Genomic DNA, 24212 nt, shown 5'->3' with positions numbered 1-24212 from the left:
TCCTCACACTGCTGGTGTGTTGAATTTTTTGACATAGGGTGCTGGCAGATTACGGGCCTCCCATAGCTGCTGCCAGGCCCCTAATCTGCCATGGGCCCCTATACTGCCTCCTCATGCTGCTGCCAAGTCCAGAGTGTGTCATGGGTCCCTGTACGGCCTCCCATTGCTGCTGTCTCCATCGCCACACTCTGCCATGTGCCACTTTCAGGTCTCCTCACACTGCTGGTGTATTCCATTTTTTGTCATAGGGTGCTGGCAGATTACGGGCCTCCCATAGCTGCTGCCAGGCCCCTAATCTGCCATGGGCCCCTATACCGCCTCCTCATGCTGCTGCCAGGTCCAGAGTCTCTCATGGGTCCCTGTACGGCCTCCCATTGCTGCTGTCTCCATCGCCACACTCTGCCATGTGCCACTTTCAGGTCTCCTCACACTGCTGGTGGGTTCCATTTTTTGTCATAGGGTGCTGGCAGATTACGGGCCTCCCATAGCTGCTGCCAGGCCCCTAATCTGCCATGGGCCCCCGTACCGACTCCTCATGCTGCTGCCAGGCCCGTAATCTGTCATGGGCCCCTGTTGTCGCTTGTTGGCATATTCCTCTCGTTCAGATGCTCCTTCTCCTGCTACTCCTCTTCACGGATTCCGTCAGCAGTCTTTCTTGGAATCCGTTTCCAAGAGACAACAGTTTGCGAGCACGCACCAGACGGTGCAGAAGCTGAACGTCCTCCTGTCCAAGTTGCTGCTGCCAGGCTCGTAATCTGTCATGCGCCCCTGTACCGCCTCCTCATGCTGCTGCCAGGTCCAGAGTGTGTCATGGGCCCCCGTACCGACTCCTCATGCTGCTGCCAGGCCCGTAATCTGTCATGGGCCCCTGTACCGCCTCCCCATGCTGCTGCCAGGTCCAGAGTGTGTCATGGGTCCCTGTACGGCCTCCCATTGCTGCTGCCAGGCCCGTAATCTGCCATGGGCCCCCGTACCGACTCCTCATGCTGCTGCCAGGCCCGTAATCTGCCATGGGCCCCTGTACCGCCTCCTCATGCTGCTGCCAGGTCCAGAGTGTGTCATGGGTCCCTGTACGGCCTCCCATTGCTGCTGTCTCTATCGCCACACTCTGCCATGTGCCACTTTCAGGTCTCCTCACACTGCTGGTGGTTTCCATTTTTGTCATAGGGTGCTGTATGGCCTCCCATTGCTGCTGCCTCCACCGCCACACTGTGGCTCCACACTCTGGTTTTGGCCCCGTGACTGCCCAAATGAGTGAAGTGTGCGGTGATTCTAAGATCGACGGCACTCATCTGCATGTCATACTGCCTGACAGTATTATTTCTCTTCCCCAGCAGACTCCAAGGGCATTTAAATTAAAGGTACAGTGTTCAGCACTAATATTAAGTCTCTCTGAAGCCTAGAAACACCCTTTTTTAAGTTAAATTCACAGCGAATATATTCGACTCGAATCGAAATTTTTCCACGAATTCGCCGAATCAGTCGAATCGAATTTTTGAATACTCCGCTCATCTCTACTAAGAACACAACGGATGCAGGCCTCATTGACTGCACACCGTATAAAGCCACCCTTAAAACCAGGAACCCTGTTTATCATAAACAATACCCACTGTCCAAAGAAAAAATAGACGGACTTAAACCTATTGTGGAGGATTTTAAAAAGAGGGGAATACTGAAGCTGGTAGTATCCCCCTACAATACTCCCATTAATCCGGTAAAAAAGCCCAATGGTGAGTGGAGATTAGTACAAGATCTCAGGGCGATTAACGATCTGGTCATTCCTATTGCCCCTGTAGTCCCAGATATAACAACTTTGGTAAATGCTATACCTGCCAACGCCACACATTTTACAGTAATTGATCTGTCAAATGCATTTTTTAGTGTCCCAGTTGACCCGGAGACACAGGTATTGTTTACTTTTTGTTTTCAAGGGGAGAGGCTAACCTGGACCCGTCTCCCTCAGGGCTATGTAGACTCGCCGGCAGCATATACCATGGCCAGTAGATCCATGCTCAATGACTGGGTACCCACCCATGGTTCAGTACTTATCCAATACGTGGATGACTTACTGCTTACTTCTGTGAGCGAGAAGGCGTGTCAGGCTGATTCATTATCATTGTTACGGTTTCTGGCTGATCAGGGACAGAAAGTCTCTCACAAAAAGATGCAGTTTGTGGCACCACAAGTTGAGTACCTAGGATTTGTATTGTCTGAGGGCCAGAGGGGGCTGAGCCCAAGGAGAGTGGCAGCAATATGTCAACAACCAAAACCAGAAACTAAGGTTCAGATGCAATCCTTCCTAGGTATGGTAAACTATTGTAGACATTGGATTCCTGACTGTTCTTATTATGACAATGTATTACGCCAAGTGACACTGAAAGATCAGCCAGACCGTATTGAATGGACGCTGCCATTGATGCAGGCATTTGAATATTTGAAGACAGCACTGGTCTCATCTCCCGCATTAGGGTTACCGGATTATACTAAATCTTTTCATTTGTATTGTCAATCTGCATGTAAAACCATGGCTGCAGTACTAGCTCAGGAGCACGGAGGTGCCATGAGGCCGGTAGCATATTTATCAAAAACAATGCCCATCCCGGTCCAGGGCATGCCGGAGTGTCTCCAAGCTTTGTCTGTGTGTGCCTTGGCTGTGGAAATGGCATCTATCATAGTTTTGGGGAACCCATTGATATTACACACATCTCATCATGTCCTACATGTACTGAAAAACATTAACACTCAACACATGTCAGCACAACGCCTGGCGGGATGTGAAGTAATTTTGACATCCACCAATAATCTCACAGTGAAATACAGCCCATCTACATCAGGACCATCTCTTTTATTGTCCTCCCTGCTTAATCTTCACAACACAAGGTCACCAGAATTGCAGGAGGAACACAATTGCCTGGATGTTATCCAAGCTGACACTTCTCCGCAACTAGATATGTTGGAGACTCCGATTCCTGGAGCCCCTGATGTGTTTGTCGATGGATCTTGTACACGCCCTAGTGATGCTACATACATCACAGGCTATGCAGTAGTAGAACCACCTCTTATTATTTAAACAGGTTCCATCCCCTACCCCAGTGCACAAGCAGCTGAATTAGTGGCCCTAACACGAGCTTGCACTCTTTATCAAGATCGAGATGTTAACATATACACAGATTCTAAATATGTCTTTGGGGTTGTACATGATTTTGGCCGTATTTGGCAACGCCGTGGTTTCACTACGGCCGATGGCAAGTCAATATCCCATCATTCTTTGATCCAGGATTTGCTTGCTGCACTCCAACTTCCAAGAAGGATAGCGGTCATTAAAGTGCGGGCACATACTAATGCCAAAGACCCAGTCACAAAAGGCAATGCTATGGCAGATGCAGCTGCAAAAGCTGCAGGGCAACTGCATAATCGAGCAGATCTACAGTTGTGACCAAAATTATTCAACCCCCACTGAAATTGAGTGTTTTGGCCAGTTTGACATTGCTTTTGATCATTCAGTCATCTTGCTTACATTTACATTAAAGAGGCACTTGTAGGTCAGACAAATATAACATAACAGTTATAATGAAATAACCACAAATGTCTTTTCTGTGCTCACAGCATTATCAGTTTTATTCAACCCCCAAGTGACATTCAATCTTAGTACTTAGTACAGCATCCTTTTACAGTTATAACAGCTTTTAAACGTGAAGCATAGCTTGACACAAGTGTCTTGCAGCGATCTACGGGTATCTTCGCCCATTCTTCATGGGCAAAGGCCTCCAGTTCAGTCACATTCTTAGGCTTGCGCACTGCAACTGCTTTCTTTAAGTCCCACCAGAGGTTCTCAATCGGATTTAAGTCTGGTGACTGCGATGGCCACTCCAAAATGTTCCAGCCTTTCCTCTGCAACCATGCTCTAGTGGACTTGGAGGTATGCTTGGGATCATTGTCCTGTTGAAAGGTCCAACGTCTCCCAAGCCTCAGGTGTGTGACGGACTGCATCACGTTTCCATCCAATATCTCCTGGTACTGAAGAGAATTCATGGTACCTTGCACACGCTGAAGCTTCCCTGTACCTGCAGAAGCAAAACAGCCCCAAAGCATGATTGACCCTCCACCATGCTTCACAGTAGGCAAGGTGTTCTTTTCATCATAGGCCTTGTTCTTCCTCCTCCAAACATAGCGTTGATCCATGGGCCCAAACAGTTCTAATTTTGTTTCATCAGTCCACAGAACACTATCCCACAACTTTTGTGGTTTGTCCACATGGCTTTTGGCATACTGCAGTCGACTCTTCTTATTCTTTGGAGACAGCAAGGGGGTACGCCTGGGAGTTCTGGCACGGAGGCCTTCATTACGCAGTGTGCGTCTTATTGTCTGGGCTGAAACTTCTGTACCCACATCTGACAAATCTTTTCTCAGTTCCTCAGCAGTCACACGGGGACTTCTCTCCACTCTACGCTTCAGGTAGCGCACAGCAGTCGAAGTCAGCATCTTCTTTCTGCCACGACCAGGTAGCGTTTCAACAGTGCCCTTTGCCTTGAATTTGCGAATGATGCTTCCTAAGGTGTCTCTTGGTATGTTTAACATCTTTGCAATCTTCTTATAGCCATTGCCCTTCCTGTGAAGAGAAATCACCTCTTCTCTTGTCTTCCTGGACCATTCTCTTGCCTTCACCATGTTTGTAACCACACCAGTAAATGTCTAGAAGGAGCTGAGTATCACAGTCATTTTAAAGCTGCCTAATTGGTGCTTATTATGCTTGATTGCTGCTCGGTGACATCCACAGGTGTTTTCAATACCTGATGGAAAGCACCTGTATGAACCTCTGTTCTTCAGAGTGGTAGTCTTTAAGGGGTTGAATAATTGTGGCAATGAAGAAACCACATAAGAACCATTTACTACTGTATTACATAAACAATTGATGTCATTTTAGTTGCATTTGGGTAGTTACAACGTCCTTGTAGGATTTGATTCTGAATACAATTCCAAATGTACACTATAGTCCCTAAACCCCTTTACAGCATTGGGGGTTGAATAATTTTGGTCACAACTGTATCTATGGTAATGTTGTCCACTCCATCCCTACTGTCAAATGAGCTTTTAGGTACACTGCAGGTACAAGCCTCTGAGAGTGAAGTTGATTTTTGGGCTAGCAGAGGTTTGACACAAGACGAACATGGTCTTATGTCAAAAGAGGGGATTGTAGGACTTCCACAGGCAGCTGCTGTATTATTCATTCAAAATTTTCATGGTGTAGGTCATAAGGGAAAACAGTTAGTGGAGAAAGAAATGTGCAAACAATTTTGTGTATGGTTTCTCCATGATTTGGTGGAGGAAACATTGGGAAGGTGCCTTACTTGTTTACAAAACAACCCTGGGCATGGCCAGCATGGGAAACATGAACATTTAACACCCCCTGAGGCACCATTCACACATCTACAGATAGATTTTACACATCTCCCTAAATCAAAAGAAGGAGATAAGCTGTTGGTGGTAGTAGACAGATTTTCAGGTTGGCCGGAAGCTTTCCCATGTAGGAATGAAACAGCAGAGACAGTGGTCAAGGTTTTGTGTAAGGAAATCATCCCTAGATGGGGTTGTCCTTTGTTCATAGAAAGCGATCAGGGACCAGCTTTTACTGCAGCAGTGACTCAGGGAGTCTCAAAGGCTTTGAGTATTCAATGGAAGCTCCATATTCCTTATCACCCTCAGAGTTCTGGAGTAGTGGAAAGAATGAATAGAACAATTAAGGATAAATTAGTGAAAGCCACGGGAGGGACTCTGAAGAATTGGCCAGCTGTATTACCTGCTATACTAGCTGAAATAAGGATGACACCTCATAAACGGAGAAAGTTGTCTCCCTTTGAGATACTAATGGGCAGACCATTCCCTACCCCTTGGACTAAACAGCAACCCCCTCTGTGGCAGAAAGGAGATTTAGAGGTGATACAGGCAGAATATGTAAAAGCATTGTGTGAAAAGCTGAATAGGGAATATTGTGATGTTGCCGCCTCTTTTCCTTTACCTGCAGATCAACCAACCCACCCCTTTGAGGTAGGTGATCAAGTGGTGATCCGAAGACTGGATCCAAGGGTGAGACCCCGGTTTGGAGAACCTACAGTGATCGTGGCTATTACACGTACAGCTGTTCTTACTGAAGGATCAGGCACCTGGATCCATGCATCAAGAGTCAAAAGGATTTCCCAAGATGAGAGACACAAGCAAGCTGATCAACCAACAGAAGAAGGAGCCAAGAACTTTGCTACCCAACCTATTGGATCCCCGTGAGGACTGGATGAACCTGATTATTATCTTATCAATAGTGACTATTATCATCGTCCCACTCTGGTTTCTATTGGAGAATCCATATGATAGAAAGGGGCCAGTGGTTCAAAAACCCTCTGGGAGTTCAGGATGGGTGGGGGATTGTACCTCATCACAACCGGATGAGAATAAGTCATGTACTACATTGATATGGAATAGCCCATCTGAATCACATATGGTACAAGGAGCTAACCAAACATATACCCATCTGATACCTTTTAACGGTCAATGTAAAATAGACATTAGTACTACACATAACTTTACATGTTGCATTATGGATGAGTGTAGTCAGGCACTAACTTGTACATGGAATGAAAGTTTACTGTTACATGTTCAGAAGGGAAGCAAAGTGGTTGCTAATTTTGGGTGTACCATACCTGTAAAAAGACAGAAGAGGTCTACAACTGAAAATATGTCATTACTGAAGTTTAAATTTAAGTATGCTAAATTCTCAGGGTTTAAAAGTTGTTGGGTTTGTAGCATGCTCCACCCTGAAACTATGAGCATACCCATATATGCAGTACCCCTAAATGTCACAACTATGTTGGAGGGTAACCTGAGTATTATATTAACTAATGTTACCACCCAACCTAAATTTGAGGTATTGGGGGTTGTTATGAAACCCAAATGGTGTTTTCATCTGGGTAAGGGGTCGAGAGAAGGGGAAGAGTTTTGCAGTAAATCTGAATTAAATATTACTGGGAAGGAACCTACAGGTGGTCATTTTATACAAATAAATACAACTGAGGGAGAATGGGAGAATTATATTAAAAAAATAATTGACCAAAAAGATCACCCGAAACATTACGGATTAGGACGAGTTTTTATTAATTTAGCCCTAGTGGGTTACTCTGACTCCAATGTAAGCAAAGGATGGAAAAGACAATCAGTAGCTTTTACTCAGGGAGTCCAGGTTTGCTGTGGGAAAGTTTGTTACCCATAGATTCCCCGGGATCAGGAGGGTTGGTGCTATTTGGCCACTTTGGTACCAGTGATGGATGTTATAGGAGGAGAACATAGTGATGCCCTATTGGCCAGTAATCATCCCTGGTATCCTCTGAAACATAGATATAAGAGAGATTTGTTCAAGGTAGAAGACCAGGCTTGGTCATGGCTTCCTACATGGACTGGATGGGGAATAGAGTTAATGAGGAGACTTAATAACTACTCACTTATTATGGATCAAATAATAAATGAAACACAAGCTGAAATAAGTCTTATTAACGTAGAATTACGGGCCTTAAGAAAACAAGTGCTTATTAATGAGATGAAGGTAGAACAAATTGGCGCAGCACTGACTGGGCTTTGTGAATCCACCACTGATTATAAGTGCTGTACCTGGGTACACAATACAACCGCTGAAATACCAGATTACTATGAAATGATTAATAAGCATAGGGTAAAGGTGGAAGATCTCCAGGCTGAAGCTAGAGCTATAGCTGAGGATGGGTGGAATCCCTTTAAGGGCATAGGAGATGGTTCCTGGTTTAGGAACATATTCAGCAGCTTTAGAAAATTGATCTCCCTCATGATTATGTTTTTCTTATTGATTTTTATGGGATATCTGTTATACCGAATGATCATGTGTATCAAATTGAGAATTAATGAGAAGGAAAGGGAGGAAATGTTTTTGCTTCAACAATATGAGGAAATGCATGGGATTGAGACGATAGGGAGAGTAAGTCAATAAAGTGTTATCACTATGTGATAAAAGAGGGGACTGAAAGGATTAAATGGAATATAACTGAATCCATTTTGTATACACTAATACAAGATGCTAGTTTAATATACATATATGAGATATGTGCACACTAACAAAACTGTCTATGTCAGCTTCATGTAGAAATGAGTGTTTTTGCAAATCGTACAAAAAAGCAGATAAGGTTTACTCTGACTTCTGAAAAGTTTTAACCACAACTTGGGTGTTAGGTCACATTAGAGCCATGGTCTGGGCGTTGGGTCAGATTACAGCCATGGTCTGGGCGATAGAGCAGATATGGTATGATAGATAAAGCAGAAGAGTGAAAATGCAAACCTCATACAAATAATTGTTGAGTTAAGGTAAAACAATGTACATGTATTTGATTGGAAGGTCTGAGGGTGTGTTTGCCTAAAGACTACAGTATAATAACCCTGATGTTATGCCAATAAAACTGAAGTGTTTGCAATCGCAACTGAGGTGATTTGAGTGCATTCACTTTCCGAGATCTCGTAGCTGTGTCCAGGTGTGACCGTTGGTATCTTGAGGGGGCCCCCAAGGAACAGGAAAAAGACCACCTACCTACTTTCAGGATGGGCAAGAAAAGACAGCCCTGCCTTGTCCCATTTTGTATAAGCACTGAATCAGATAAAGTGCTATTGACTTTTAGTTTGGCTGTCAGGTTATAATAGAGCAAAGAGATCAATAACTTCAAGTAAGGTTGTAGGCCTATATGTCTGCAAACCATCAGGAAAAAGTCCCATGCCACCATGGATAGGAGAAGGCCCTTGAATGTGCCTCTGTCCAGTATACACAGTATAGTCCATTAGGCTGTTGTAAAAGGTTTTTAAAATTGTCATTGCCTAAACACGGAAGCAGAGCAATTAACTTTTTTTGTTGACTTTTTTCTTTGTTGCAAGACACAGGGCTGAAACTGATCACTTAAAAATGTTTATCAAATAAAAAGATAGGTGATTGCTATGATTAGTCATAGCGATCACATGATAACAATGTAAACAACCTGTCATAAATTGCTTTCCATTCATGAACAGCTTGTTTACTGTTGTGATCTGTGATTGATCCACAGCAATCACATGGTACCTGGCTACCTGTACAATGTGATTAGCTGTAGCCAATTACAGATCACAACCATAAGCAAGCTGTTCATGAACAGTAAACCTATTCATGACAGCTAAATTATTGCTTATAGTGATCATCACTGTTTAACTCCTTGGAGCTGAGCATATGCAAATATGCAGCCTATCAGCGACTGGGCCTTGGCACTGAGGGGCCGCATATTTGTGTACCGAATGTAAACAAAAGATATGCCCATGGAGTACACCCTGCTCGCTCCAGGAACATTTACTGATGCCTCACAGAAAGGTCCCGTTCGTTACTTGCGGTCAGGAGCTTTATGATCATGTGACTGCTGTGACAGGCAATCATGGCAGTTACATGACCCTAAACCCCACCCTGCCTCCCAGCATCAAAAACAGGGTTAAGTAATAATAGTGTAAAAATAAATCCCTGATCACCCCCCCAGAGTGATGCAGTGTCACTATGGTGACACTGAGCTACTCTGATGACAGGATGTAAAAAAAAAGTAAAAAAAGAAAAAGTTTTTTTTACATACTGTCAGCAGTCAATATCTCTAATCCCCGCCACCAGTCATATGTTGACGCTGAACTGCACTGGTGACAGTAAAAAAAAAATGTGAAAAAAAAATTTAATTTCCTTATTTTTAAAAAAATTGTGAAAAGAAATGACAAGTTCAAAACTTGCCATGCCTCTTACTAAATACTTCAGACTGTCTACTTTCCAAAAAGGGGTCATTTGGGGGGTATTTGAACTGTCCTTGCACTTTGGGGCCTCAAGAAATTAAATTGGCCATCAGTACATCAGGATTGATCAATTTTCAAATATATATCTATCATAGGATTTTTTTTACCAAAGACATGTAAAAGAATACATTTTGGCCTAAATTCATGAAGAAATTATTTTTTTTTTGGATGTTTTATAACAGTAAGCATAAAATATAAATAATGATATACATTTAATTTGCATACAGTGTTGCATGACTGCGCAAAAAATGCCCTTCTCATGAAGGGGGCAAACCATCCAGAGGGAAAGTGGTTAAAAAAAGGGGATTAAGTTTTTAATCCATTGGATAATGTAAGCTTTTGAGACTCTGAAAAAAAGTTCAATTCTTTAGCTCCTTTAACTGTGCAAACATGTTTCTGACTGTATAATTCCCACAGTTTTGTTTTAATTGCAAGGAGGAAAGAGGAAATACTAGCTATTTCTCCAGGCTTCTGACTTCTGAGGTGTGTATCAGACATGTGGTGGGTGTTTATTGTACAATTAAAGTTAAAAAAAACACATTGTGGAATCCAGTAAAATATTTTCCTGAAGCATAATTTATTAAAATGATTTTTAAGAAAACTATTCAGCATTTCATTCAAGATATTTACAATGGGTGAAAGCCTTGTCATCTTATAATTCAGATAGATCTGAAAGCAAAATATGTGCTTCCTCAGATACCATTAGGATTGGTTTACAAAAGGCAAACAGTCTGTCCACTTTGCAGGGGAAATTTCTCGAGAGCCTAGTGAAAATAGGAGAATTTCACTTTGCAAGGAAAACCCAATCATGTGAAATGAAATAAAAAAAAATCATAAAAACGCATTTTTGCTTGCACATGATTGAATAATGGAACTAAGAAGCAATTTCCTTGCAAAGTGAACAGTCTATAGAAAAATGCAACAGTAGAGCCCCCTGGGACTTTAAGGGCAGAACCAAACATATAGTTAATCTAAAAGGTGAATGCCAGTTTTTATTTTAGAAGCAAGACGTAAAAAAAGACAAAAAGGTTGTAGAAAAATAACATAATTGTTTTTCAAAAATACACTCACCGGTCTCTTTATTAGGTACACCTGTTCAATTGTTTCAGCCAATCACATGGCAGCATTTAGGCATCTAGATGAGGTGAAGATGACTTGCTGAAGTTCAAACCAAGCATCAGAATGGGGAAGAAAGGGGATTTAAGTGACTTTCAACGTAGCATGGTTGTTGGTGCCAGACAGGCTGGTCTGAATATTTAAAAAACTGCTGATCTACTGGGATTTTCATACACAACCATCTCTAGGGTTTACAGAGAATGGTCAGAAAAAGAGAAAATATTCAACGAGCTGCAGTTGTTGTGTGCACGAAAATGCCTTGTTGATGTCAGAGGTCAGAAGAGAATTGGTAGACTAGTTTGAGATGATCGAAAGGCAACAATAACTCAAATAACCACTTGTTACAACCAAGGTATGCATAATATCTTCTCTGAATGCACAAAACTTTGAACCTTGAAGTAGATGAGCTACAGCAGCAGAAGACCACCCCGGGTGCCACTCCTGAAAAATTGGATAACAGAAGATTGCAAAACCATTGCCTGGTTTGATGAGTCTCAATTTCAGCTACAACATTGAGATGGTAGAGTTAGAATTTGGCATAAACAGCATGAAAGCATGGAACTATCCTACTTTGTATCAACGGTTCAGGCTGGTGTTGGTGGTGTAATGATGTAAGGGATATTTTATTGGCACACTTTGGGCCCCTTATTACCAAATGAGCATTGTTTAAACTCCACGGCCTACCTGAGTATTGTTGCTGACCATGCCCATCCCTTTATGACTAGTGTACCCATTTTCTAATGGCTACTTCCAGCAGGATAATGCACCATGTCACAAAGCTCATATCATCTCAAATTAGTTTCTTGAACATGACAATGAGTTCACTGTACTCCAATGGCGTCCACAGTCACCAGATCTCAATCCAATAGAGCACCTTTGGGATGTGGTGGAACAGGAAATTGGCATCATGGATGTGAAACCAACAAATCTGCAGCAACTGCGTGCTATGGTGTAAATATGGGCTAAAATCTCTGAGAAATGTTTCCAACACCTTGTTGAATCCATGCCACAAAAAATTAAGGCAGTACTGAGGGCAAAAGGAGGTCCAATCTGGTGTCAGCAAGGTGTACTTCGATGAGTGTATACCACACTGTCATACAATGATATGGATACCCTGTCACATAGAGATACAGTACAAAGACAAGCATGTACCAAGGTTAGTTTGGGTTGAAACCTCAGACAATTCCCAACATGTTTCATAAGATGATTTCCTTCTACAGGGAAAAGGATGGGTATAAATATTTATACAATAATCCCAATTACAAATTGTAAGAAATCAAATTTATGATTCGGCACTTATATCGATGGCAAGCTTGCAAAATATTTGTTTTTTATGATTAATCATAATTAATATTAATATGTGTGAATGGTCTTTTGACAAAGGGTAGTATTACAATTCTTCAGATATAAGCTGAGACAGTAAATATGAATGAGTTAGCTGAGACCAGCTAAACCAGCTGAAGACTATATTTAGGCATAGCTGGTTAAAAGTCTCTGGTAGTAAAATGTCAAAGGTATTAGGAGTACTCATTATAGACTTACTATTACATTATGTATTTTAATAGTAGCTGTGTGTATTTAGTATATGTTTCTAATATTGATGCATATATAGATTAGTGATTATACATTGCAGTTATATTATCATTTAAATATGAATAGCTGAGGTTACATCATCGGCTTACAATATTATGTACATCAGCATACATATGTTCCTGTCCATCAAAAACATTATGTGAGTGTCGTCCCCTCCCTTCTATGCCATACAAGGTATTAAGAATCTCTCGTTATGACACACTCATTCTGCATAAAAGGTCCATAAGGGACAGAGGACGGGAGCTCACACACACGCTAACTTTGACACTCTGACACACACACCACACATACATGTCTAGGACGTTCTGAGAAAATCCAACAGGTACCTGCTGCAAGACAAAGATCGTCACTTCCATCTATTTCTGGCTTCTTCACAAAGTCTCGAAGGACAAGTAGAGCATGAAGGACAGAACAGCACATGGCCGGACTTCTATGACAAATAATAGTGACTTATCTTTAAACTTTTGCTTGATATTTCTACAGTAGTTTTATCTACATGGAACTGTTCATGATACGCTTTACATTGTTATTTTACACCATTGTGTGATAGAATAAAATCACACTTCATTTTTAATTTCAATGGCTCTTTCATTCATAATCGCCTCAAGACACTAAAAGAAGTATTATATGTGTCTAAAATCCAACATTTTGGTGAGCCAGCCAGTTTCCAGTTTTCCATTCCTTGATAAGGGGGAGAAAGCACAGACTGATCAAGTCTTGGGAAAAACACGGTGAAAAGAATCTAGAAGAAAAGGCGATTAAACAGACGTGGACGAGAGGTCCAGTGACTGAGCCGGGTCAAACGAGAAAATCTTCTGATTACAGTGAGTAACAATTATGGAATTTATTGATGACTTAGTTAATGAAAGCTAACTAGAGTTTAAAGATGTTTCTTTATATCCTGAAGATGGTCAGCTATGGCACTACATGTATAATGAATGTTTACAGGCCAATATTCAGATAGATAAATCTAGATTTACTGTGCACAGACAGCGTAAAAAGATATCAAATATCTTAAATTTAGTGAGAATATTCAACAAAATAATTTTGAATGTTGATTTATCTGTTAAAAAAGCTTGTACATTAAAACAGACAGAATGTAGCACTGTACAGAATACAGAAATACATGAAAATTTGTCTCAAGATGCTCTTAATTGCCCAAACTGTGACATTTTTTGTAATTATATAGAAAATCTTGAGGAACAAATTGATTCAAAGACAAATCTTTTGTTAAGACTGCAGAATGACAGTAAACAGGTTGCCATGATAAACACAGATGACAAACAGAATGATTCAAGATCAGAGCCACGGCTGTCCGATATCTCTGAAAGTTCGGATATTGACTCTGATGACGAAACACAAATTAAACATAAAGAATTGTTATGTAAAACTGCAAAACCTAAGTTGCAAATACATAATCAAATAATGAAAGTTTTAAAAGACATCCCTGCTTATGATTCAGATAAAGATATCTACAGCAACATGGAAATGTATGAAATGCATGTCAAATGCCATCAACTTTCAAATCATGATATAAATTATTTATTTCCGTTATGGCTACCAATTAAATTTATGTCTCGAATTAAAAATTCTGTTGTTAACGATAAATATCCGAAAAAACATAGTGACGCGACAGACAGACTGCGACAATTGCTGTTATGTTCAACAGGTGAAGACGTACCTTCTGTAGAAATGCTAGACTTACTTCAGACTACTGCAGAAGAAGACCCTTTTGAGTTTAAAAATAAGTTTTCCAAAGTATATAAAATTATATTTGGAGTAGAAAATGAGGAAGACTCAGCTATGATCAAAGCTTTTGTAAAGAAATTCAAGTATCTTGACCCATTGACAGTTGTCATAGCAGAGGAAAAACAAAATATGAATGACATAGTAAGTTTCATTGACAAAATCCGGAGAAAATTGAAAAATAGCAATCTCACTTACGAGGTAGCTGTGATTCAAAGTGACAAAAATAGTCAGACTGCAGTTATGCCAGGTACCACAAGTCCCAGTAAGAATGACAACGACAGATGCAAGCAAGTGAGTCATAAAGAGTATACCACATGCTTTCACTGTGATAAACAAGGTCATATTAGACGGCATTGATGGAAGTTTAAAATTGACTCACAAATAAAGAAAATGGAAATAAAAAGTGAAAAAGCAGCTTTTGTACAACCTGCTTTGTTGTGTAATGATAAAGGTTTAACTGAATTGCCTTATGCCTCAACAGTTAAACAGATTCATACTTTGACTAGCAACAGCTATTCTGACAACATGGTGAGAAGGGCTGTCACTGACACAAATGGTTTATTACCAAATCCAAAAATAGAATCACGTCCACATTCATCCCCAATATCATTAGAATTTGTCGCTCCAATTGTATTGGTTGACAACGGAAGACCATTTATACAAGGTTTACTAAATGGTAAAAAGATTACATTTTTGATTGACAGCGGAACTGAGATTAGTCTTACCAGAGAAAACATACCTGTGAAACCAAATTCACCCATGTGTAATATAAAAGGTTTTAATAATACAGGTCATTCCACTGCTAGACAGGTGCCTAATGTAACATTTGAAGTACCTGGGCTAGTGAAAACTAACATTGATATTTGGTATAGTAATGCCACCGAAAATATTCTTGGCATTGATTTTATCAATAAGCAAAAGTGGATTATTGATATTATGACCAAAGTTATTTGGAGGAATCCATCTATGCCCAAATCAATGGTAATGGATCCTTCTATATACAGTGATATTGGTTTCAACTCTAAAATGTCTACAGCACAAAAATGGCCTGATACTGATGGTAATTGTGCTTTAAAGGAATTGGTACAATGTTTTCCAAGTTTGTGGTCAAAGTTTAAAAATGACATAGGAATTATGAAAGATACAGAATTGAATATTGAGGAAAAAGATCCTATACCCCTTAATCAGTGAGAGTTACCACAAGAATCAATAGGACCACTTTCTGCCATTATTCTAGAGTTTGTACAACTTGGCATTTTAAAGAGAACACAATCAGTGGTAAATAACTGTATATGGCCTATCAAAAATGCTGACAATTCATATTCTTTGTCAGTTGACTTCAGGACACTGAATAAATATATCACAAATAGCAAAGCAGTTGTTCCTGATCATTCTAATATCAAGTTCCATTTGAAGGCCGAATCCAAAGTGTTTTCTGTTTTGGAAATCGATAACAGTCATTTTTCAATCCCCTTAGCTAAAAGTTGTCAATACAAGCTAGCTTTTAAGTTTCAGAAAGAGACTAATGCATTCACTCGATTAGTAGCTGGTTTAGACATCAGTGATGGTGTAGTCCATAAATCCATAGCAAAAATTCTATCAACATTTTCAAGGCCAGAATGCATTTTTCAGCATGTAAATACAATTATGCTGAGTACGCAGAATGTTAACGAACATATTACTCTTTTGTCTGAGTTATTTATGTTGTTACACGATGCAGGCCAAAATTAAACCTGGAAAGAGTTCAGCTGATGAAAAGTCAGGTGAAATACTTTCACATGTAGATTAGTCAAGAAAAGAGACTATTATTGCAAGAAATAGTTGGAGCTATCACTGCCATTCCAGTTCCTACAACTCATAATGCATTGCAACAGTTTTTGAAAAACATAAACCATTGTAAAGAGTTTATACATGGTTTCGCATGGTTTAATCTTTTGAAGAGTAAAAATAACTTAGTTGATCAATGGGGTCCAAATGAGAATAATGCTTTAAAAGTGTTGAAAAAGGATTTGCAGAATGCGCCAGCATTAGGTACAATTGAGGTTTGTTCCAATGCTCCTTTTGTTGTGAAAACTCATGTATCTGATAATGAAATTTCAGTAACTTTGTCTCAATTAAAAGAAGGTAATGAGAAACTAATTAGTAACTTTTCCAGAAATTTATCACCATTGGAAAAAACTTTTACATCAGAGGTACAACAACTGCTGAGTTTCTTTTATGCAATCAAAGCGTCAGAAAGCACAGTGAAGTCACACAGTATCATATTACAGTCTCCTGACAGTTCACTAAGAAGAATTCTTGAGGAAGATATATTCAGAGAATGTCGTGAAAGGTATCCTCAATGGATAAGAACACTGTTAGCCAAACACATTGTGATAGGTACAGCTGTATCAGACAAGTCTCTACCTCACGTTCACAGCAAAACATGTATTATTGAAGATTACTCTAACACCAAAATAATGACATCAGCACAAAAAACAGTTATGCATATTTCTAAAATTATAGGGATGAGAACAAAGGCATAATCCTTTGTCATCTCTGGGGTGATACAAAACCTTTCTTTGTTTAGTAAAACGGAGTTTTGAGGTCATGACCTATGATGAAATATTGCGTCCTTTCATACCTAAATATCACACTACTTTTGTATTCTAGTTTAGGTAATTTTAGACAGGATAAGGACAGTACTTTGATTAATATATAGAAGTTTTCTGAAAAAAAAAAATAGAAAGTAATGTTACTTCACAATATGTGTTCCAAACTCATAAACTGATTGTTCCATAATCTTTCATATTTGTTGAAAAAAGGTGCAAGAATAATGTAATGTTTGTGCCAAAGTAATGATACTGCATTTCTTTACAGAAATGGCATCTAAAATCAAATATGAAGCGTAACAATCTCCTACAAGCCAACTTTAAGGAATTAGGAAGTTAAAGAAGAGATCTTCCGGGGAATAAGATTGAACAAGAGCTTAATACTTCACACTTATGACTTATTCATCACGTTCAACAAAAATTTTTCTACTTTTACAGAACTTAAAGAAGATATTTTATAGACATTGCATGAAGAAAAGATTCATCAAGAGGAAATCTATTTACTATTAGTGATAACATAATTTATTATTGAAAATATTGTTATAGGTCACATATACATTTTAATGATCCTCTTATTCTGATACTTACATCCATATTAGGATAATAATATTATTATTTTTTAGTTTTTACATATTCATATACTGAATATTTTTTTGGTTAAAACTTCATAGAGTTATTCCAGTTAATAGAATGTCTTTTGTTAAAAGATTAAGAAACATATTACTCGTATAGGAGCAATAGAAACTTATAACACATTTTAGAATGGAAAGTATATTTCCGGAGAGTTAAAATATAATTATTCAAATATGGAAATATACTACTACATTATTTAATTATTATTACATCATTTAATTATTATTATTATTATTATATTACTATTATTATCATATATCATTTAAAATTAGCATTATGATTAAGAATTTTTATAGAAAGAGAAACTGAAGATAAGGTATAGAGTTTTGAAGGAAAGTTATTTTTGGTTGGTCCAGTTATGAAGAATATGTACAATCATTTGGTACAAGGCTGTGTGTATGGGCCATGAATGAAGTGTGCATTGGTTAAAAATTAATTATGGGCTAATCATAATAAGGGGGACTTGTAAGAAATCAAATTTATGATTCGGCACTTATATCGATGGCAAGCTTGCAAAATATTTGTTTTTTATGATTAATCATAATTAATATTAATATGTGTGAATGGTCTTTTGACAAAGGGTAGTATTACAATTCTTCAGATATAAGCTGAGACAGTAAATATGAATGAGTTAGCTGAGACCAGCTAAACCAGCTGAAGACTATATTTAGGCATAGCTGGTTAAAAGTCTCTGGTAGTAAAATGCCAAAGGTATTAGGATTACTCATTATAGACTTACTATTACATTATGTATTTTAATAGTAGCTGTGTGTATTTAGTATATGTTTCTAATATTGATGCATATATAGATTAGTGATTATACATTGAAGTTATATTATCATTTAAATATAAATAGCTGAGGTTACATCATCGGCTTACAATATTATGTACATCAGCATACATATGTTCCTGTCCATCAAAAACATTATGTGAGTGTCGTCCCCTCCCTTCTATGCCATACAAGGTATTAAGAATCTCTCGTTATGACACACTCATTCTGCATAAAAGGTCCATAAGGGACAGAGGACGGGAGCTCACACACACGCTAACTTTGACACTCTGACACACACACATACATGTCTAGGACGTTCTGAGAAAATCCAACAGGTGCATGCTGCAAGACAAAGATCGTCACTTCCATCTATTTCTGGCTTCTTCACAAAGTCTCGAAGGACAAGTAGAGCATGAAGGACAGAACAGCACATGGCCGGACTTCTGTGACAAATAATAGTGACTTAACTTTAAACTTTTGCTTGATATTTCTACAGTAGTTTTATCTACATGGAACTGTTCATGATACGCTTTACATTGTTATTTTACACCATTGTGTGATAGAATAAAATCACACTTCATTTTTAATTTCAATGGCTCTTTCATTCATAATCGCCTCAAGACACTAAAAGAAGTATTATATGTGTCTAAAATCCAACAAAAATTAATAAAAAAATATTATTATTATACAGGATTTATACAGCACCAACAGTTTGCTCAACGCTTTACAATATAACGGGAGACAATACAGCAACAATACAGTTCAATACAAGAGGGTTAGGAGGGCCATGCTCCTTGGAGCTTACAATCTAAGAGGAATAATGCAGCAATCTATAAACAGAATAGGCTGTTTTACATATGGACCTACAATTGGTATGTGTAAGATAGTCTACCACAAATTATGGCACGCTACTCCAAAAAAAATCAAGTACACATATAGTGATAACATACAATCAATCATAAAAACAATCCATGTGAAGCAAGATAAAAACTCTGGATTTATATACAACAGATAAACAAACAAAAGTCCATATTATGAAAGTGATTAAAGTAAGTCCACACAAGTGCCGTAATGAAAATCAATCCAAAGACAACAGTGTCAGTGTATTATCCTCCACCAACCATAGACAGCCTCTTACCAAATGATTTGATCTCGATTGCAGAGATCAATATGTGCTTGTGTTTGTGTGCCCCTGCACAAGATCCACTGCAATCCACCATGCATTTCCTTGTACCATAAACAAACACTGGTTATTTCACCGGCATCCTCCAAAGAGAACCACGGGAGCCACAATAGTATTATACCATTTAAAACTGCTTTATTATAAAAAAAAAGGCAGGTACTTACAAGATCCAAGAAAAAGCAAGCATAAAACAAACAAGCCGAGGATCTGTTCACGGCATGTGATGTACGTCACCAGCTAAGCCCCTCCCAACATGTTTTGCCAACCAATGAGCATCATCAAGGGTGTGGAGCACCCCAGATCAAGGTGACAGATCTTATATACTAGCTGAGCTGTCCTTTCTAGAAATGTGCACAGCAGTCCATTTTAAATAACTCCAATGCCTAATACAAAATCCATCCAACTCATACAACAAAAGAAACTAATAAAACACAATTTTGTATGTACCAAAGTCCTATTGAAAGGATACCAATATAAAAATATTAAAACAATAAAAATATTTTTAAAGGAACATTACAACCTATATACAGTGTATATATATATATATATATATATATACAGTCATGGCCGAAATTGTTGGCACCCTTGATATTTTTCCTGAAAATCAAGTATTTCACACAAAAAAGGTATTGCATTAACACATGTTTTGCTATACACATGTTTATTCCCTTTGTATGTATTGGAACAAATATAAAACAGAGGCAGAAAAGCAAATATGACATAATGTCACACAAAACCCCAAAAATGGGCTGGACAAAAGTATTGGCACCCTTAACTTAATATTTGGTTGCACACCCTTTGGAAAACATAACTGAAATCAGTCGCTTCCTATAACCATCAATAAGCTTCTGACACCTCTCACCTGGAATTTTGGACCACTCTTCCTTTGCAAACAGCTCCAGGTCTCTCTTATTGGAAGGACACCTTTTCCCAACAGCAATTTTAAGATCTCTCCACAGGTGTTCAATGGGATTTAGATCTGGGCTCATTGCTGGCCACTTCAGAACTCTCCAGCGCTTCTTTGCCATCCATTTCTGAGTGCTTTTTGACGTATGTTTGGGGTCATTGTCCTGCTGGAAGACCCAGGATCTTGGACGCAAACCCAGCTTTCTGACACTGGGCCCTACAGTGCGACCCAAAATCCTTTGGTAATCCTCAGATTTCATGATGCCTTGCACACAGTCAAGGCACCCAGTGCCAGAGGCAGCAAAACAACCCCAAAACATCATTGAACCTCCACCATATTTTACCGTAGGTACTGTGTTTTGTTCTTTGTAGGCCTCATTCCGTTTTCGGTAAACAGTAGAATGATGTGCTTTACCGAAAAGCTCTATCTTGGTCTCATCTGTCCACAAGACGTTTTCCCAGAAGGCTTTTGGCTTACTCAAGTACATTTTGGCAAACTGTAGTCTTGCTTTTTTATGTCTCTGTGTCAGCAGTGGGGTCCTCCTGGGTCTCCTGCCATAGCGTTTCATTTCATTTAAATGTCGACGGATAGTTCGCGCTGACACTGATGCTCCCTGAGCCTGCAGGACAGCTTGAATGTCTTTGGAACATGTTTGGGGCTGCTTATCCACCATCCGGACTATTCTGCGTTGCAATCTTTCATCAATTTTCCTCATCCGTCCACGACCAGGGAGATTAGCTACAGTGCCATGGGTTGCAAACTTCTTGATAATGTTGCGCACTGTGGACAAAGGCAAATCTAGTTCTCTGGAGATGGACTTGTAACCTTGAGATTGTTGATATTTTGCCACAATTTTGGTTCTCAGGTCCTCAGACAGTTCTCGTCTCCTCTTTCTGTTGTCCATGCTTAGTGTGGCACAGACAGACACACAATGCAAAGGTTAAGTGAACGTCTCTCCTTTTTATCTGCTTTCAGGTGTGATTTCTATATTGCCCACACCTGTTACTTGCCCCAGGTGAGTTTACAGGAGCATCACATGCTTGTAACATTCTTATTTATCCGCAGTTGTGAAAGGGTGCCAATACTTTTGTCCAGCCCATTTTTGGAGGTTTGTGTGACATTATGTCGAATTTGCTTTCTTTCCTCCCTTTTTTTGTTTTGTCCCAATACACACAAAGGGAATAAACATGTGTATAGCAAAACATGTGTTAATGCAATACGTTTCGTGAGAAATACATGATTTCCTGGAGAAATATCAAGGGTGCCAACAATTTCGGCCATGACTGTATATATACATATATATACACACACATACACACAGGTGAAAGGTGACCTTTATATATATATATATATATATATATATATATATATATATATATATATATATATGATGCAATATTCCTGTTAAAATATTTTTTTTAAATAATGCTCATATATACTGTATTTGCTGGCGTATAAGACGACTGGGCGTATAAGACGACCCCCTACTTTTCCTGTTAAAATATAGGGTTTGAGCTATACTCGCCGTATAAGACTACCCCTCTTCCAATGCGCACCAAATAAAAATGAAAAAACATCAGATTTGATTTCAATATGGTATGGTATTTCAGTATGGTATTCCAATGATGGGGTGCTATTCCTCCCACTGACACCAATGATGGGGCATGATTCCTCCCACTGATACCAATGATGAGGTACTACTCCTCCCACTGACACTAATGATGGGGCACTATTTCATCCACTGACACCAATGATGGGGCACTATTCCTCCCACTGATACCAATGATGGGACACTATTCCTCCCACTGACACCAATGATGGTGCCCCATCAGTAGTGTCAGTGTGTGAGGAATAGTGTCCCATCATTAGTGTCAGTGGGAGGAATAGTGCCCCATCATTAGTCAGTGGGAGGAATAGTGCCCCATCATTGGTGTCAGTGGGAAGAATCGTGCCCCATCATTGGTGTCAGTGGGAGGAATAGTGTCCCATCATTAGTGTCAGTGGAAGGAATAGTGCCCCATCATTGGTAACAGTGGGGAGGAGGAATAGTGCCCCATCGTTCGTGTCAGTGGGGAGGAGGAATAGTGCCCCATGGTTGGTGTCAGTGGGGGAGGAATAGTGCCCCATCGTTGGTGTCAGTGGGGAGAATAGTGCCCCATCATTGGTATCAGTGGGGAGAAAAGAGCCCCATCATTGGTGTCAGTGGGGGAGGAATAGTGCCCCATCATTGGTGTCAGTGGGAGGAATAGCGCTCCATCATTGGTATCAGTGGAAGGAATAGTGCCCCATCATTGGTATCAGTGGGGAGGAGGAATAGTGCCCCATCGTTGGTGTCAGTGGGGAGGAGGAATAGTGCCCCATGGTTGGTGTCAGTGGGGGAGGAATAGTGCCCCATCATTGGTGTCAGTGGGGGAGGAATAGTGCCCCATCATTGGTGTCAGTGGAGGAGGAATAATGCCCCATCATTGGTATCAGTGGGGAGGAGGAATAGTGCCCCATCGTTGGTGTCAGTGGAGGAGGAATAGTGCCCCATCGTTAGTGTCAGTGGGGGAGAGGAGCGGCTGCTCCTTCTTTCAGTTCGCCAGCTTGATTTTCGCGGGGCCGTTCGGTTCCGCCTCCTCGCTGGTGATTGGTCGCTGTGTGCGCTGGCGCCCAATCACCGGTGAGGAGGCGGAGCCAAGCGGCTGCGCGACCATCGAGCGGCCGAACTGAAAGAAGGAGAAGCCGCGCTTCCTGGACCGGATCGTCGTGGGACCGGGACCGGAGCCAGGTAAGGTACAGCAGTCCCTCTGCCCACCCCTGTACTTAGTGTCCGTTGGAGGACACCGCCCCTCGAAAAAGTGGTGCCCTGACACCGGCTCGCCGTATACCGGCGTATAAGACGACCCCCGACTTTTCAGAAGATTTTCACGGGTTCATGGCATTACTAAACACAAACAGCAGAGTTAAAGACAGTCAAACCAGTAGTAGCTTTAGATGGGTATGAAAACAAAAGCCCACTGGTGATTTACAGTGACATTTCAAGTACGATTCACTCAGTCTGGGATTTACCTCTCTGAAAGCAAAAATAATTTGAGGATATTTCAGACAATAGTATGTTAATATATAAAAAAGACCCACTGAACTCAATTTGTGAACTTGCTTCCAAGAAACTATATAGCCAGGGGTGGACTGACAACTCATGGGGCCCCTGGGCAATAGGGGATCATGGGGCCCCTGTGTCCTAGCCCAAACTCAAAAAAGCCTATGAAAAAGGTACCAGGTGGCCCCCTACTGACCCCTGGCCCTTGGGCAGTGCCCGAGTTTCCAAATGGTCAGTCCGCCCCTGTATATAGCTTATATTGTATCTACATAAATCATACATTGAGCAAAGGTATCTCAACAGTACTCATTTTACTGAAAGAGGCAGATGTTATTGAATAGGTATTTACAGTATTTAGTATGGCACTAGGACAATAGCTTTAGTGCAGGAAACAGACCCCTTCTTTCCCAGAAGAACAAATAAAGAATCCAACCATTCCTGCTCAGAGACGTCCCTAGGGTTGGTGTCACCCGGTGCAGTAACACTTGGTGACACCCCCACCGACAATCCCCGCAGAATGGATCAGATCTGCAGATTGAGCATAATGGCTCAGACTCTGAGCCATTATGCTCAATCCACAGATCTGATCCATCCTGCGGAGATCATCAGCTTGCTTTACAACTTACCTTTCTGTGGAGCGGGTTCGGTGTCACCCCGTGCAGTCGGTGTCACCTGGTGTGGACCGCACCTGCCTTGGGACACCACTGTTCCTGCTTTTTGGATTGATCTAA

At 40.2% G+C, this 24212-nt stretch overlaps 2 protein-coding genes across 2 annotated transcripts in view; one reads left to right on the top strand and one right to left on the bottom strand.

Moving 5' to 3' along the window:
• SHISA9 (shisa family member 9) overlaps positions 1-24212 on the bottom strand; it is a 1225124-nt gene that overhangs the window by 516856 nt on the left and 684056 nt on the right. The gene's annotated exons all lie outside the window — the stretch shown is intronic.
• LOC149469314 (uncharacterized) overlaps positions 16028-24212 on the top strand; it is a 38215-nt gene continuing 30030 nt past the window's right edge. Inside the window, exon 1 of the mRNA XM_089669408.1 lies at positions 16028-16076. Coding sequence (XP_089525534.1) covers positions 16028-16076 — 49 coding nt within the window. The remainder of the gene's footprint in view (positions 16077-24212) is intronic.

Source organism: Staurois parvus, unplaced genomic scaffold (genome assembly GCF_062004578.1).
Source record: "Staurois parvus isolate SC_StPar_1 unplaced genomic scaffold, SC_StPar_1.0 ptg000075l, whole genome shotgun sequence".
Classification (NCBI taxonomy): domain Eukaryota; kingdom Metazoa; phylum Chordata; class Amphibia; order Anura; family Ranidae; genus Staurois; species Staurois parvus.
The sequence above is the reverse complement of the archived record's forward strand: the minus strand, read 5'-3'. Positions and strand labels throughout refer to the sequence as shown.